Genomic DNA, 17,624 nt, shown 5'->3' on the forward strand with positions numbered 1-17,624 from the left:
AGTGTGCCAGGAAAACATCCCCCACACCATTACACCACCACCACCAGCCTGCACAGTGGTAACAAGGCATGATGGTTCCATGTTCTCATTCTGTTTACGCCAAATTCTGACTCTAACATCTGAATGTCTCAACAGAAATCGAGACTCATCAGACCAGGCAACATTTTTCCAGTCTTCAACTGTTCAATTTTGGTGAGCTCTTGCAAATTGTAGCCTCTTTTTCCTATTTGTAGTGGAGATGAGTGGTACCCGGTGGAGTCTTCTGCTGTTGTAGCCCATCCGCCTCAAGGTTGTGCGTGTTGTGGCTTCACAAATGCTTTGCTGCATACCTCGGTTGTAACGAGTGGTTATTTCAGTCACTGTTGCCCTTCTATCAGCTCGAACCAGTCTGGCCATTCTCCTCTGACCTCTGGCATCAACAAGGCATTTCCGCCCACAGAACTGCCGCTCACTGGATGTTTTTTCTTTTTCGGACCATTCTCTGTAAACCCTAGAGATGGTTGTGCGTGAAAATCCCAGTAGATTAGCAGTTTCTGAAATACTCAGACCAGCCCTTCTGGCACCAACAATCATGCCACGTTCAAAGTCACTCAAATCAACTTTCTTCCCCATACTGATGCTCGGTTTGAACTGCAGGAGATTGTCTTGACCATGTCTACATGCCTAAATGCACTGAGTTGCCGCCATGTGATTGGCTGCTTAGAAATTAAGTGTTAACGAGCAGTTGGACAGGTGTACCTAATAAAGTGGCCGGTGAGTGTGTATATATATATATATTACACTCTTCCATATGTAGAGAATTGTAATGCTATGTACCTGCTACACTTCCTGTTGTGGGGTTTATGGAAGTCACTCCTAACAGATGTGTGAACAAGCTGTTATTACTTTGGTATTGGGCATTTCCCAGCACAGAGAAACTCAGAGAGACCGGCTGTACACCTGCACTTGCAGGACCGACCTGGCAGGTTATAGAAGTATCTGAAACACAAATAAATAATTTGATCAGATGTTTGCTTGAATTGTATATTTAAAAAAAGTTCAGTAAAAATGTACTCACCAAAACTTTATGAATAATGATTTAAATTTTTATTTTTCTCATGCAAATCTATAGTATGACTTTGGAAGACTTGGAATATAGTGAACAAGTCATTTGATCCACTTTAATGGCGTTATGCATTCTTTTTAAAGCTTGAATGCCTCTGTAAGCTTCTTAAGACCTGAACGGATCCAATATAATAATACACATCCGTTTTCTTTCTCAACTGTTTATATTCACTTAAGACCAGTGTTGGGGAAAGCTACTTTTAAAAGTAATGTCTTACAATATTGCGTTACTCCCTAAAAAAAGTAACTAGCCTAATTGTGTTGCTTAGTTACTTTTTATGCAAAGTAATATGTTACTTTTGCGTTACTTTTTCTCACCTGGGCTGGGACTGATTGCTTGTAGGGGTGTCCCCGACTATGGATTTTCATAGAATCAGAATCGTCAAGTCTTGCCTATAGTCGACTAATAGTCTATTCATGTGTGTGGGGGTGGGGCTGGGGGCGGGGCTTTAACATTTTAAAGCCGCGATGTACAGAACATCACACAAAGATATAGAAGAAAATGTATAAAAACATTTTGGATCAATAAAACTAAGAAATAACATAAACAACTCTAGAAAGGCCACACTGCAGACAGGATTTGCATTTCATTAAATCGGCTAAATTGCCTGTGCTGTGTGAGCAGGCTATAGTACAGCACAACATCGATGCACCGAAAAAATAAACAATTAATTTACAGAATTAAATTAGAACAGAATATACCTTTCTAATAAATAAAAATACAAAACGAAATAAATCAGATTCAAGTCCCAAGATGAGGAGCAAATGTGTGCAAAATGCCTAAAGTGGAGGGGAACAAGCCACAATGATAACCCTGACAGATCAATAAATACAATTAAAATAAATAAATAATTAAAAAATCAACTTTGTTTTTTTAACTGCAGAAACAACAATAAACGCTAAACTGGAGAGGCAGTCTTTTTAGCTAAAAATGTTCACAGCATCCAAAAATCAAATTAGAACCGGCTGAAATGTTTTGAAATCACTTGTAGCAGTGTTTGGATTAATTCACGCAAGTTAAAAAATATTTATTAAAAGCTTCTTTCTTTGCACAATTTTATTTACAGCATTATCATAATAGGCTGTATATTAACGTAGGCTATTGACACAAAACCGGTAGTTCTATGTGAAATCAGACATTGAGCACCCTCATATAACCAAAGAGGCATGATCCTCGTTTCATAAGACCTCTGCGAAAATTCGACTGTGAGATCAGGCTCATATCGAAGCATCGAATCTTCGACTATTCAGGGTCTACTTGCTTTTTAAAACCAAAAAGTTATATTTTTGACAAATTTAAAGGCCCTTTTATACGGTGGCCGAGAGAGCTCAACGCGCTGCAACTGAAGAAAACGCATGCAAATAGAAGACAACGCGTGCAAATAGAAAAAAGCACATGCAAATAAAATAAAACGCATGCAAATAGAAAAAAACGCGTGCAAATAAAAAAAAACACCCGCAAATTAAGAAAACATCTTCATCAGTTTCACAACACAGGTGTGCTCCAAATACTCACAACACCACCAAATACATAAACGCGCTGCAAATAACACAGAGCACAACGGAAATGTTTCCAGGGGAACCAAATAAGTGACGAACCCGGCTGGGACGTGCTGGCATAGATATCCATAAATCTATGCGTGCTGGTGCTTACAGCTTAAAATTATACTTTATTTATTTGTTTATTTATTTATTTGTTTGTGCAAAACATACAGAGATTACATTTTTTATGACATACAACTTGTATACAATGTACAAAATGTATTAACAATATGTTCAATGTCATCAGAATACAAATGAGAAAAGAACAATGAGCTGGAAACTAAAATAAATAAATAAAAAAGATAAAGAAGAAAATCATGAAGGAAAGATATTTATCTATAGATCAGTTACACTGTACAAATTGTTTCATGTTATTACATTTTCATAAAGAAAAGTTTCATAAGAAATGTTAGGTAATGTAGGGTCCAAAATTTTAAAGTTGAGACACAGATATATAACGCATATTTTAAAAGCTTTTTTTGTAAACTAAAAATAAAAATGTATTTGCATCCGTTATGTTAACAGCATCATATTTCTGTGGTAAGACCAGCTGATGGACGCCGTGCTGCGTTGTCATGGGAACATCCCAGGTGAAAATAATGAGGAAATTACGTTGTCTTTAGTTGCTCCCTTCATCAAGTGCGTTCCACACGGCTGCCTAACAGCACACTAGAGCCTTGCTCACTCCAAAAGGGCTTTGCAATCTGCCCTTCGAAGGGAGTATGGCATAGGGAAGCTCTCGAGCAATAAGCACGTCTCAGCCGGGTTCGTCACTTATTTGGTTCCCCTGGAAACATTTCCGTTGTGGTCTGTGTTATTTGCAGCGCGTTTTCTGTATTTGGTTGTGTTGTGAACTTTTGCAGCGCGTTTCCTTATTTGGAGCACACGTGTGTTGTGAAACTGATGAAGATGTTTTTTTTTATTTGCAGGTGTTTTTTTCTATTTGCACGCGTGTTTTTCTATTTGCATGTGTTTTTTTCTATTTGCATGCGTTTTTTTCTATTTGCACGCATTTTTCTCTATTTGCATGTGTTTGCTTCAGTTGCAGCGCGTTGAGCTGTCTCGGCCACCGTAATTTTACACCAAAAGTGAATTAAATAAGCCCGAGGGTGAAGGAAATGCAAATGCACGCCTGTACAGTAGATGTTTCAGCTCAAAGAAAACCTTTCAGCTGCTTCTGGATTACAGAAGAATAGGACACAGGAGAAGAGAGTTCCCTTTCAAGGCGGTCACTTCGACATTACGTCATACTGACGTATATGGGAACTCCTCCCTTCTCCATTTTCACTGAAATCTTATAGGATAACGCCAGCTGGAGACAGCTGGCCAATTGACGCAAAACATGCAAATGCTGACCGGACCGCGGGCAGTATAAAATAGCATGGGCGCGACAATTACGTCAGAATCTCTTTCTTCACGCTAGAAGTCTTATCTGAAGTCATCGTGGAAGTTGCAATAGAGGTTACTCACCATGTTTCCTCCCCGCATCCGATGGCTGCTACATGCCAGATATGTGCGGTATTGACTCGCTCTACCCAAACAAGGATCTACCGAGGCCGCACTCACGGACGACTGGCATACGTGCTGGTCTACCAGTGCGCGCCCTCATAAACTCCGGGCATCAGCAGGGATGAGGCCCACTGCCGCCAGCGGCTGCTGGTGGGCCCTCTCACGCCCAAAGAAGAGTTGACAGTCGTTCTCCCCTGTGGCCCAGTGGCGGAACCTGAAGCCTTCGCGCGAGAGACCCGTGTTCGATCCCGGCTCTCGCAGCAGATACATTTTAAACCTGCCCGTCGCCTCTCCGGTCCTTTTCGCGGGCTCGCTAGACGGACTCGACGCGATAGGCTTCGTCGGAAAGGATACTTTTATTATTTTACTTAGCCCGGTATCTAACAGCCAGGCTACTTCAAGAAAGATTCCGTCTTCACGACGTCCTATAGGTAAGTCATGCGAAGACGCATCCAGAGAGACGAGGCAAGGCGATGGCTCTGTGTCTAAAGGCGCGAAAGTGGTTGTTTCCCCCTGTGGCTCAGTGGCGAACCCCAAAGCCGTCGCACGGGAGACCCGTGTTCGATCCCAGCTCTCACAGCAGATAAAATTTAGTCGCGCCGCGGCCAGACATTAAACCGAAACTTTTGATCTCTATACGTCCAGCCTTCCTCGATGTCTCTCTTCGTCGGCACCTCGTCCCGCCTAATTCGGCTACAGCCGCCAAAACGGTTCGAACCCGTAACGAACCGGATCTTCACCGTTGGCAGAGGGCGGGACCGGGAATGTGGCGACACAGGCCACGGAGAGCGCCGCGTCAGGACGCCCCGCTCTGGTAATGGAGGTGCACAGCTTACAGCTTATGTCGTCAGGCTGCCCTGTATCCTTCAGTGCAACTGGCCATTCTGATTTAACCACGTATCCACAGTTGTTGTCGTTACGCCACTGACGCTGTGTTTATGTTCAGACTACACACTGATATGTGCTATGATTGTGCCGTCATATTTTGCCCTGTTTCTTTCAGTGCGAATGGCTATTCTGATTACCACGTATCCACAGTTGTTGTCGCTATGCCACTGACGCTGTGTTTATGTACACACTGCACACTGATATGTGCTATGGTTTAACTGTTATATCCTTATATATTGCCCTGTATCCCTCAGTGCAACTGGCTATTCTGATTTAACCACGTAGTCACAGTTGTTGTCGCTACGCCACTGACGCTGTGTTTATGTACACACTGCACACTGATTTGTGCTATGATTTAACTGTTATATCCTTATATATTGCCCTGTATCCCTCAGTGCAACTGGCTATTCTGATTTAACCACGTAATCACAGTTGTTGTCGCTACGCCACTGACGCTGTGTTTATGTACACACTGCACACTGATTTGTGCTATGATTTAACTGTTATATCCTTATATATTGCCCTGTATCCCTCAGTGCAACTGGCTATTCTGATTTAACCACGTAATCACAGTTGTTGTCGCTACGCCACTGACGCTGTGTTTATGTACACACTGCACACTGATTTGTGCTATGATTTAACTGTTATATCCTTATATATTGCCCTGTATCCCTCAGTGCAACTGGCTATTCTATAACCACGTAATCACAGTTGTTGTCGCTACGCCACTGACGCTGTGTTTATGTACACACTGCACACTGATATGTGCTATGATTTAACTGTTATGCCCTTATATTTTGCCCTGTATCCCTCAGTGCAACTGGCCATTCTGATTTAACCACGTAATCACAGTTGTTGTCGCTACGCCACTGACGCTGTGTTTGTTCACACTGCACACTGATATGTGCTAAGATTTGCGCCGTTATATGCTGCCCTGTTTCTTCAGTGCAAATGGCTATTCTGATTACCACGTGTTCACAGTTGTTGTGCGATGAAATGACGCTGTGTTTACGTGCACTCTACACACTGATATGTGTTCATGATTCATGCCGCTATAAATTGCCCTGTATCCTTCAGTGCAACTGGCTATTCTGATTCACAGTTGTGCGATGCCACTGACGCTGTGTTTATGTACACTGATATGTGTGTGTTATGCTTATGCCACGATATTGCCCTGTACCCTTCAGTGCAACTGGCTATTCTGATTACTACGTATTCACAGTTGTTGCGTTGCAACGGACGTTGTGTTACGTACACACTACGCATTGTTATGTGTATGATTTACGCCATTATATATTGCCCTGTTCCTGATCCTTCAGTGCAAATGGCTATTCCGATTACTACGTATTCACAGTCTTGCGATGCAACTGACGCTGTGTTACGTACACACCGTACACTGCGTTATGAATTTTGCCGTTGTTGCCCTGTATCCTTCAGTGCAAATGGCTATTCTGATTACTACGTATTCACAGTTGTTGTGCGATGCAACTGACGCTGTGTTACGTACACACTACACAGCGTTATGTGTGGGGATTTATGCCATTATATGTTGCCCTGTAATTTTCAGTGCAAATGGCTATTCTGATTACTATGCAGTACGTATTCACAGTTGTTGTGCGATGCAACTGACGCTGTGTTTATGTACACACTACACACTATGTGTTATGAATTTTGCCTTTGTATTTTGCCCTGTATCCTTCAGTGCAAATAACTATTCTGATTACTACGTATTCACAGTGTGGTGCGATGCAACTGACACTGTGTTACGTACATACAACTCACTGTTATGTGTATGATTTATGCCATTATATATTGCCCTGTTTCTTTCAGTGCAAATGGCTATTCTGATTACTACGCAGTGCATATTCACAGTTGTCTTGTGATGCAACTGACGCCGTGTCTATGTACACTCTACACACTGTATGTGTTATGCTTATGCCGTTGTACATTGCCCTGTATCCTTCAGTGCAAATGGCTATTCTGATTACGTACACAGTTGTTGTGCGGTGCAACTGACGCTGTGTACACGCTACGCACTGATGTGCTATGTTTACGCCGCTAAATATTGCCCTGTATCATCAGTGCAACCGGCTATTCTGACTTACTATGTATTCACAGTCGATGTCGCGATGCCTCTGACGCTGTGTTTTTGTACACACTAATGTGACTATGCTATCGCGTTGCCCTGTATCATTCAGTGCACCTAGCTATCCTATCTAACTGTGCATAGTCACAGTGTGTCGCTACGGCGACTTGCGCTGCATCTGTGTCCACACTGAAGCGATTATGCAGTTATGTTGCTAACGTAACTGACCATTATGTGAACTGTGCATATTCATGCAGTCTCGGTCGCTTCATCGACTTGCACCGCATTATACACTCAGATGTTTGATATGTGCACACTGATGGGTAATGCTGTTATGTTGCCCTCTATCCTTCAGTGCAACATCCAGCTATCCTATCTAACTGCATATTCAGTTCTGTCGCTATGGCGACTACACGGCACGTACAAGGACAAGTTTTTGCTATTTTATTGCCCTGTTTCCTTCAGTGCAAAACTAGCTATCCTATCTAACCGTGCATATTCACAGTTCTGGATGTATGTACGTAAACGGATGTGTTATGCTGTAATGCTGCCCTGTTTCCTTCAGTGCTGCTAGCCATCCTAATCTAACTATGCATCTTAGTTTCTGAAAAATGCTGTACGTGCATGTGCTACGCTGTTATATTGCCCCGTTCCTATCAGGGTAACTGGTTATTCTGTGCAAACTCATATATTCACAGTTGTAGCTACAGTTATGACTGTTTGTTTGCTTACTGAGGTGCTATGCTATTATGGGGCTATTTTCTAACTGCGTATATTCACAGTTGTCGTCGCTACGGCCACTGGCACTGTGTTTATGTACATTCAGTTATGTGTTGATTTGCACTTCTGTACATTGGCTATAGAACATCGGCTATGTTCTACAAGGTGGCACCCCAGCCCCAAGCTGTGGAACCTTCTTGTGTGTCCGCTGCTGGGTCCTTAGTTGAGCAAGACACTTCACACTGACAAGTGCTGAGAAACGGAGCTCTCCCTAAGATGGCCTTACCACCGGCTCTCGCCCCAGCGAAGCACTTGGAGACTTACGCTCATTCTAGTGAATGTTGTCGCATTGTCTCGGACCTGATGACTGCAGCGTCACTCCCAGTCTGATACCAAGCTACGTTCCGAAGTCGCTTACACCGTTCAGAGCACAGGTTGATCCCTGCCCGCCTTATCTGCTGAGTTTCAGCCTCGCATGATGCCGATGCTCAGAGTGATGTTGGCCCTGTAAGGGATTTGTGGATGTACGTGGATCACTTGGCAGCAGTCTACCAGCTGTTGTGTGCTTGGTGGATGGTACTAGGGACGTGCTGTTTTATACAGAGACTTCTCTCTGAATTCGATGCTTTAAATGGTTGCTTAATGCCTACGGGATTTAGGTATGCTGGCTGTCTTCTCAGAACACATTCGCCAGGGTTCCAAGTTTGATGCACCACCTTAGCGTGGTGGGTTCGGTGAGTTTTATCAATGTACTCATGAAACTGTTACCACCAGCTGTGCAGTAGTCTGTATTGCAGAGTTACCATTGCTGCTAACTCTGTGTTATGACTATAAGGTTACATAGATGTTTCCACATTACGCAGTAGTTCCAACAAACTGTTAACTCTGTGTGTGGCTTAAGGTTATGCAGCTGTCACCGCTATGCCGTCGACACTGTGTTAGCTCTTGTGCTCGAGTGCTTATGGTATTCTGCTGCCCTGTCCAGTGCAGCCTTCGCCTCATTGCAGTGGATGCGCAACTTGGTAAGCCGGAGCAGACGTTGGTCTAGTTTCGCCTATCAGTTTTGAGTGCTCCTAGCGGCGCTGCTGGCTTAGAACTGTTGTTCCTGTGGGAGTGTAGCTTGACCCCGTTCAGGGCTTATCTTCACTGGGCTCACGGCGGGATTCTATACAGTTCCCATATACGTCAGTATGACGTAATGTCGAAGTGACCGCCTTGAAAGGGAACGTCTCCGGTTACTTTCGTAACCTAGGTTCCCTGAGAGGCGGGAACGAGACATTACGTCAACCGCCGTGCTCGCCGTTTGATCAGCTGTGCTAGCGTTCAGTCTTGATTCTGACGTAATTGTCGCGCCCATGCTATTTTATACTGCCCGCGGTCCGGTCAGCATTTGCATGTTTTGCGTCAATTGGCCAGCTGTCTCCAGCTGGCGTTATCCTATAAGATTTCAGTGAAAATGGAGAAGGGAGGAGTTCCCATATACGTCAGTATGACGTAATGTCTCGTTCCCGCCTCTCAGGGAACCGAGGTTACGAAAGTAACCGGAGACGTTCAACACTCTTCCTTTAACAATTTACACAAACACAAATGTGATGTTTATCCTGAAAGTAATTTGTCTTATTGCATTAGATCATCGAAGGTCAGCAAAGACATTGGTTAATAAAGTGAAATTAAATACATAAAGTAGCCTATTTGTGTTATGTAACATTTAATTACTGCATATATTAAAAACATATTTAATGAGTTTGCATTTAAGGAATGCTGTATCTATTTTTGTGCAAGTGAGATGAGTAATGCCTGCTCAGGTCTATACAAGACGAATTATATCTCATGTTTAACCACTACAGAGACGTCAGAGTCAGCGGCAAACATCAGAACGACTAGCCGAGGAAAGGCTGTTCCAAGCGGGGTACTTGAGCGCCGAGCACCCGGTGATTGGTGGGAATGGATCTCAGTCAAATTATCATAACTCTATAAATAAACCACAGATTTGAGCTTTAAAAAAATACATTCTCGCCTGAAAAACTCTTAAAACTACATTTCGTGACACAATAACAGTAGTATTATATTTCAACTGTATATTAAAAATGGCGCTTCTAATGCCCTTGTAGCACGCGCAAGTGACGATACTCTGTCAACCGATCAACGTTCTGCAGTGAGCCTAGCTCCACCTTTTAGTACCGTACCACTGTGCCAGAGCCATAGAGCCATCTATGGCTCTGCACCGTGCTGGGTAACTTACCCCAACGGAAGGGTACTAAAAAAGTGGTATACGGTACGGTTCAGCTTTTTGGTACCATTCACAACTTTTGACAGTGGAAACGCAAATAATTGCGTACCGTACCGCTCAGTGGAAACGAGCCATTAGTCGGCATATAAAAAAAAAAAAATTTAAAAAACGGATGCCCCATGTAAGTTAGTAACAAATTGTTAATTATATATTTGAATATTAAACCGTAAAAAGACTATTTAAATACAAATACTGCATGTTCTGTGTCAGTGCAGACGACGCGCAGATTCATACGTTAACGTTCGTTACCTCACACATAACGTTAACTTACACACACTGAAGCATGTGTGACGCTCGCGCTGTTCTTTGCCTAAATGAGGACACGAATGCATGAAATTTCAGATCCACTCTGAAAGTCACTTCGTGAGCATCTAACCGCTTCATTTGAGAAAAACTATCGTCATATCATAAACACAGAAACTCAAAGGTCTTCACGGCAACCCGTCAAAATAAAAGTTCGGTTTAACTTGACAGAAATATATTACTTTTGTTTTGTACAGTAGAATTTAGATACGTCTCAGTGTAATAATATTACTAACACTTATACAAATAAATTATCATCAAAACTTTATTTTTTAAGGAATAAATCAAATTGTTCTTCCCTGTTTTAATTTTTAGCAGTAAAACTCATTGTGCAGCACGTTGTTTGACAAAACGTTTGTTTAATTCCATATGATTAAAAGAAATGTTTTATGTCTTCATTTGATTACTAGAAAAAACACACATTTAATATAATTTTTTTTTAATGTTGTATAAGTTTAATAGTTGTATAAGTTTCATGATTTCAATTAATTAGACATGCTTTTTTTATTACAAAAAAATTAAAACGGAATTTGGGATAAAATAAAACGGATTTCATAGGGCCCTAAATGTGCGCAGGTGTGTTTTGCTTTTTTATGTTTTTAATTAATTTATGAAGCCACTATCGTTACATATTGTCAGTGGTGGAATAACGTTTAATCGACTATTAGGGGGCAACCCTAGTATTTTGACATTCTTTTTTGTGTATGTATCCATCCAAGCCCAAGGAGATGTGAAAAGGAGACAATTCTGTGTTTGTGTGCTGTTTGAAATGCAGCTCTCTGTGTGCGCACTTTGGGTGTGTGCGAGCAAAAAAAAGATTTTATGACATTACTGAGTTTTGACTTACTGGTAATCTGTAGAACAGAGCATTCCACATCTCCAATCTTTATAGTGACATTTCCGCCATCAAAACCAGATCCAGTTATGGTAAGAACTGTTCCCAGACTGCTGGATCCTGAAAGACAAGTTATATCAGTAATATAAACCACTGTGAATGGAGATGACAGCTTTTATGTGATACTGGATCATTTACTCTTCTTTACCTTCTTTAGGCGAGATCCCGGTCACTGTTGGGGTCTTTGGCTCACTCCAGGTGAAACCACAGTCCCCTGTGCACCGTGATGGAATACCATTGATGAAAACTTCCACCTTAAAGATTAGCACAGAAATATACATTTCTGTCATTAGACATCCTAAACCAAGGTTTCTCAACTGGTTTTGCTTCAGGACCCAGATATTAAACTAGACTTAAGTTTACATTTATATTAAGAGGAGACCCAACACAGTACTAAAATAGAAAATAAAAAATCTAAAACATTTACATTAATATAAAAATAATATTAATGTTTACTTCTTTTACCAGTAAAACTGTATGTAATGCATTCTTGAGAACTTAGAATAAAATATTAATTGGATTAGGCACATTCAAACTATAAAAAATGCACAACTGTCTTTTTGTAATAATACAAAGAACCTTTCAATTCAGCCATAATCCTCTCAACATGCAAATTCCCTAGAACATTTGGATATTCAAACAGAGTAACAACTGGACAGCCCCTGCACCTGACCCACTATGCAGCGCTATTGAAATCTGCACACTACACTGCATCAGGTAACATGAGGAAGAGCCTTAAAAAGAAGCTGCATTTATATGAACGATGTATGTTGGACAAACATTATTGCAGCAAAAGCAGTGAGTAAGAAACTCACCTGTGGTTTATTTGTAGGCACGCGCAGAAAGTCTCCCATAATTCTCTGTTTGAAGAGGCCTCCTTGCTCGGTCTCGTGTGACGTCAATGAAGGGTTCACACCAACCACATTGGAAGCATTGATCTGGTTAACGTTATCAAAAAATGTTTAATTCATCCAGGTATAAAATGAAAAGTTTGAGTCAATTAAGATATTAAATTTGGGGTTGGAAAGGTTTTTTTAATATAAAGGTTTTTAAAAGTCTCTTATGCTCACCAAGGCTGCATATCCTTCAGAAATCATTCTGATTTGGTGCTCAATAATATCTTATTATTATCAATGTTTAAAACAGTTGTTCTCCTTAAGATATTTCTACCCACTGGATACACTCAAGACTGGCACTTTTTTATTTTTTCATTGAATATCTTTTTTACTTTGAAATATTTCACATTGCAGAAGTAAAAATGGGTTGCAAATACCTTTCCATGTTGACTTTATGTTATGTTATATACACATGTTTTGTACACATGTACACATTTGATTAAAAAAATTAGCACATCAAATTTTTTTTAACCAAACTTTTATTTAAATTGCCATTAGCATTTCTCATGAGCAGTTCTCCTGCCGTCTTGCAAACCCCAGCTCATTTTATTGTAATAGCACTCTGAACTCTTTCTTGCCTTTAACAGAGGCTGATTTCCAGGGATGGTGAGCCACTGTATGTACCAGCTGTAGCCTCTACAGTCTCCAGATCTCTGCACCTGCAGCTGGCCGAGCTCTGGGATCCCCTGCAGGGAGTACTGCAGGTCCGCAGCACTGATGTCTACCGCCAGGCCTGGGAACACAATGCACATACCACATGAAAAAAAACAGATAACCTCTTGGGAGATTGTGGTTTATGTAGAAATAAGTCTAGTTCGCTATTCTACTAAATTAGTTTTGCGACTCAAACAATTTTTCAGTTATTTCCAGCAGCTACACAACAAAGTAACAGAGAAACCCACAGCCACCATGCTTACCTTCAACACGCCGGGCTAAGAACTCAACATTAAAGGTTCCTGTAAGAGGGGGGGTGGCTTTCTGAGGGCGCATGATAGTGACAGTGGCATTTCCTTGGCTTTGAATCAGTAGGTCTCCTGTTCTGTTTGGCATCTTCTGTTGGATATAAATGAAGACTGAAGAATGAGAATATGGAAGGCTTACATGGGATAATTCACCTCCAAGTCCATAAGACTTTCGTTCATTTTCAGAACACAAAGACATTTTAATGAAATCTGAGAGATTTATGTCCCTCCACTGAAAGTCTGTTCACCCAAAATTCAATCAAGTGATTTAATCCAAATCTTCTGAAGAGACACGATTGCTTTATATAAACAGATTTAATTTATGCTTTTATTAACAGAAATCGTTAACCAGCGAACATGCATAGAGTTTAACCGTACTTGCTTGATGCACAAGAACCTCATTGTTTCTTGCAGAAGCTCAAACGTTCTGAGTGACACACAAGAATGTACTTGAGCTTCTGTTTACCAAATTAGAATGCTGAAAACATTGTTCGCTGATCAATGTTTATATGTGATTAAAAATAATTTAAATTCATCATATAAAGCAAATGTGTCTCTTCAGAAGACTTCAATTCATTTGGATTGGTTTTATGATCTCTTTATGATTGTTTTAAAGCATTAGAATGTTGGGTGAATAGACTTTAAGTGGAGGGACAGAAATCTCTCAGATTTCATTAAAATATCTTCATTTGTGCTCTGAAAATGAGCAAAAGTCTTACGGGGTTGACAGAATTTTGTAACTGTGTGAACTATCCCTTTAACTATGCAATTATGTGCACACAATCTCCAGGAAACAATTCAGAGATATAGCAATGAACTCAAATGTCAAAGACATACAGTATGAAATGCAAATATTCTGTTGTCATCTGTCACATCAGAGAAATCTGGAAGTTCCAGCACTTCACTTCCATTTTACTCTAACTTACCTTCAGAAAGCCTATTTCAAACAGTGGGGCACCAAAGCCACAGTTGTAAGGTGTCGCGGTGATCTCATAGCTGACTTGTGAAGCATTTGCTTGTTTGCTCACAATTATGTTTGAAAAGAAAAGTCCTGAACTGGCCAGAGCAGGTGGTCTTCTTCTGTGGATTATAACTGAACACGTGGAGAGACATAATAGAACATTACATTTTAAAAGACCACTTTAAAATCAAATAAAATGTCAAATTTATTTTAAACGTATTCCTATTCACCACTAGAATCCAAAGCACGTCCAATGTGAACAGCATCTATGAAGTAACCAGAGTTTGCCACTCCATACACACTGAACTGAAGAAGTTTGTAGTTGGAGCCTATGTAGTTTGTCTGTATGGAACTCAGGAGATCCACACACTTGTAGTTCCACCTGAGAATGATAACATCAATGGTAACCTCACATGAATTGATTTTGTTATTACATTTTTGCGATAAAGACAGACATCAGGTTACTATTCATGTTCAGTAGATTAAACTTACTCATCCGTTGAGTCAAACTGCACAGAGATGCGTATGTTCTCTTCCCGGACAGTATTTGCAGTCATGTAACTGAACAATATTCCCAGTTCATTCACCAGACGCCCTTTGTAGGCCAAGCAGAGCTACAAAAAAAATATATATATACATATATAAATATATATATTAATCTTTGAAAATGTTATTTCCATGCTGAGAAAGATCCATTAGTAAGGATGAGATGCTGAGGTGTTTAGTGGAGCTTACAGTGTTGTATGTTTGTAGCAGTATTGGGTTGTAGATTGCTCCGGATGCTGTAATGTCATTGACATTGAAGAGAATCTCTGGATTCTTCAGAGACCAGCGGCCACAGAAAGCCTCCGAATCAGTGACCCGGACCCCTCTGCGGCTTAGATCACCTGAAAACTGTTTGATAAGGAGAAAGCTCTAAAAACTGGACAACAAAGTGATGTTTTCAACAAAATAACTGATGTCTATAATGCTATACCTAATGTCACACATTATTTGCAAGGCAAACTTGACTTGATTTGAAATAGGTAGGCATGTCCTCTGCATGTAGAACATACTTGATCATCTGCTTTGCAGCCTTGCTTACCCCTGTGGTGGTGGTCTCATAATCTCTGAAAAATTTCACATTAGTGTTCTCCATGGTCGGAATCTCTGCTGGACATTTAGCGCTGATCATCATATCTAGTGCTGAACGCACCTTTAATAAAAAAAGAAAACGAATATTTCAAGAGAGTATTCAAGCTGTTTGTACACAGGACTGTAATGGCTATCATTTTATTCTATGGTAAATATTAAGAAATATAAAACAAACAAAAACCTCAGCTTCAGAAGCATTGAAAGGCAGAGGGAGGGACGGAACTCCACCCCACAGCAGTGTGAACGTCTCCATGCTGGCCTGGCCTTTCACATCCTCAGTAACTGTGATGTTAGTATCTGAGCCCATGATCAGGTAGTCAAGATCCTTAAAGTCACCTGAGATAAAAAAACAAAACAAAAACATATTGCAAAATACTCTTAAATGTACTGGAATAATTTACAAGCAACATAAAAGGCAACAACAAAAAAACACCCTAATGCACAAAACTGCTAACAAAAATAAGTAACAAGTTAATAATTTAAATATATATGAAAAGTATATAAAGTGGTGCGTTATGCAGAGACTTCTTTTTTACTCTTTTTTTTTATTAGTAGTATTTTGGTAACACTTCACTTAAAGCCTTTATGTATCATGCATTATGAAGGTATTCATTATGTATGTTATAATGCCTTATACATATTCATAAATAATTGTAACCAAAATTGTTTGTCATGTTATTTTAATGCATTACACTTTCTAAAGATGTAAAAATTAAGTTTATAATGTATTATAACTGTGGTTACAATTATTCATTAAATCATACAATCCATTATAAGCTGCATTACAAAGCATAATAATGCATTATATTTAAAGGCTTTAAGCTTAAAGCTCCAGTCCGTAACTTTTTTGGGTTAAAAATTTAAAATATTTTTTTGAGAAAATACATAACCAGTCAGTGTTCAAAACTATCTGCTTGCCTTAGCTCGATTCAAAACGGTAAGCTTGTAATAATGTTTTTAATTCCAGTGGTACTGGTGGATTTCCGCGGGAAATTCAAGCATGTCTTTGTGTCATTACGTCACATCTGTACACATAAAGAAGGAGTCTCGGCTAGTAGGCTATATTGCGTGTGAGGATGTTGGAGGTGGAGATCTAAATAATAAATTGATTTATAGTCTTTTCTCACAGCACTTAATATAAAACATATTAATTTGATGGATCCAGAAAGGTTCAAACGACAATCACTAGGGACAACAGATTCACCCGATGTAAAATGGAAAAGACTTTGGACTGAGAGTTTGGAAAAAGAGACTGCAACCGGCCCATGCGAAAACAAGGATAAATATCTGAAGGGCTTTAAATGTAGTCACGCAATGCTAATGTTGATAACATTAACAATTTGACAACAAAGTATAATTTGGACGGTTTTGACGTGATATGACAAGCGATCGTTAGATTTAATCAGCGCGATTTACTGCAATGCTTTTTTCCCCTTAGTTGGTCCCCTTAATCCCTTAAACGTGGATGTTATTTACTTTTTCAGATGACAATTTATGGTGAAAATTCTTATGTTGGTCACACTTCCAAAAAGTAGAATCTGTGATTCTGAATGCCAGTATCCACACCGGCGCAGTGACTGACAGCCGCACACTCTCCTCAAACATTGGATTCATCCGCGCTGTGCCGTGCCAAGGTACAACTCACGTAAAGTCGATAATTCCGCGAATAAATGCAATTGCAGATTTCGAACAGAGATGGCGACAAAGAGGAAAAACTGCGGACTGCAGCTTTAAAGTGTTACCGTATTGGTTACTAACAAACATATTATTTTAACATTATTTTACCGTAGAAGTGCACATTAAAAAGTATAGTCTCACCATGCTATATATATGTTTTACCATACTTTTTAATTTCAATAAAACATATATCTAACAGTATTTTACATGTACATACATTACTGTCCTGTTAAATCAAAATTGTCAAAATATAGCGGTGACTAAATAAAGAGTGACACATTGTTGGCCAATTAACCAGTAAGAGCAATAGGTTTTAACTGTAGCATTTATAAATTAGTGTCATTACAAAAAATTTTTATTACAATTTATATTTTTACTGAAATTTAGTGTAATTGTCACATGTCTGTCCTGTCTTGTGATGCACATGGCTGTTTGTTATTTTGAGCCATGTGCTCTTGTCATTGTTTGATCCCTCCCCCTTGTTATCTGATTATTGGTTTATTTGCTCCACCTGTCTGTCTCGTTACCCTCCTTTGTTTGCCTCCCTATTTAGCCTTCCTGTGTTTGCTGTCCTGTGCTCGTTCGTTCTATTGGTTACGCGTGTTGTATTCTGTGCCTGGTCCTGCCCTGTCTGTTTTTGGATTTAGATTTGGTTTG

At 40.1% G+C, this 17,624-nt stretch overlaps 1 protein-coding gene across 1 annotated transcript in view; it reads right to left on the reverse strand.

Moving 5' to 3' along the window:
- LOC130085115 (fibrocystin-L-like) overlaps window positions 1-15,594 on the reverse strand; it is a 52,334-nt gene extending 36,740 nt beyond the window's left edge. The window contains exons 1-12 of the mRNA XM_056250687.1: window positions 15,472-15,594; window positions 15,241-15,351; window positions 14,892-15,050; window positions 14,649-14,770; window positions 14,387-14,538; window positions 14,122-14,288; window positions 13,151-13,286; window positions 12,812-12,966; window positions 12,153-12,275; window positions 11,486-11,591; window positions 11,290-11,397; window positions 817-978 (exon numbers count right to left, since the gene is read on the reverse strand). Of these exons, the coding sequence (XP_056106662.1) occupies window positions 817-978; window positions 11,290-11,397; window positions 11,486-11,591; window positions 12,153-12,275; window positions 12,812-12,966; window positions 13,151-13,286; window positions 14,122-14,288; window positions 14,387-14,538; window positions 14,649-14,770; window positions 14,892-15,050; window positions 15,241-15,351; window positions 15,472-15,543 (1,573 nt within the window). The 5' untranslated portion in view covers window positions 15,544-15,594. The remainder of the gene's footprint in view (window positions 1-816; window positions 979-11,289; window positions 11,398-11,485; window positions 11,592-12,152; window positions 12,276-12,811; window positions 12,967-13,150; window positions 13,287-14,121; window positions 14,289-14,386; window positions 14,539-14,648; window positions 14,771-14,891; window positions 15,051-15,240; window positions 15,352-15,471) is intronic.
- Window positions 15,595-17,624: the final 2,030 nt, after the last annotated feature.

Source organism: Rhinichthys klamathensis, unplaced genomic scaffold (genome assembly GCF_029890125.1).
Source record: "Rhinichthys klamathensis goyatoka isolate OS25496 unplaced genomic scaffold, OSU_Roscu_1.1 h1tg000073l_1, whole genome shotgun sequence".
Lineage (NCBI taxonomy): Eukaryota > Metazoa > Chordata > Actinopteri > Cypriniformes > Leuciscidae > Rhinichthys > Rhinichthys klamathensis.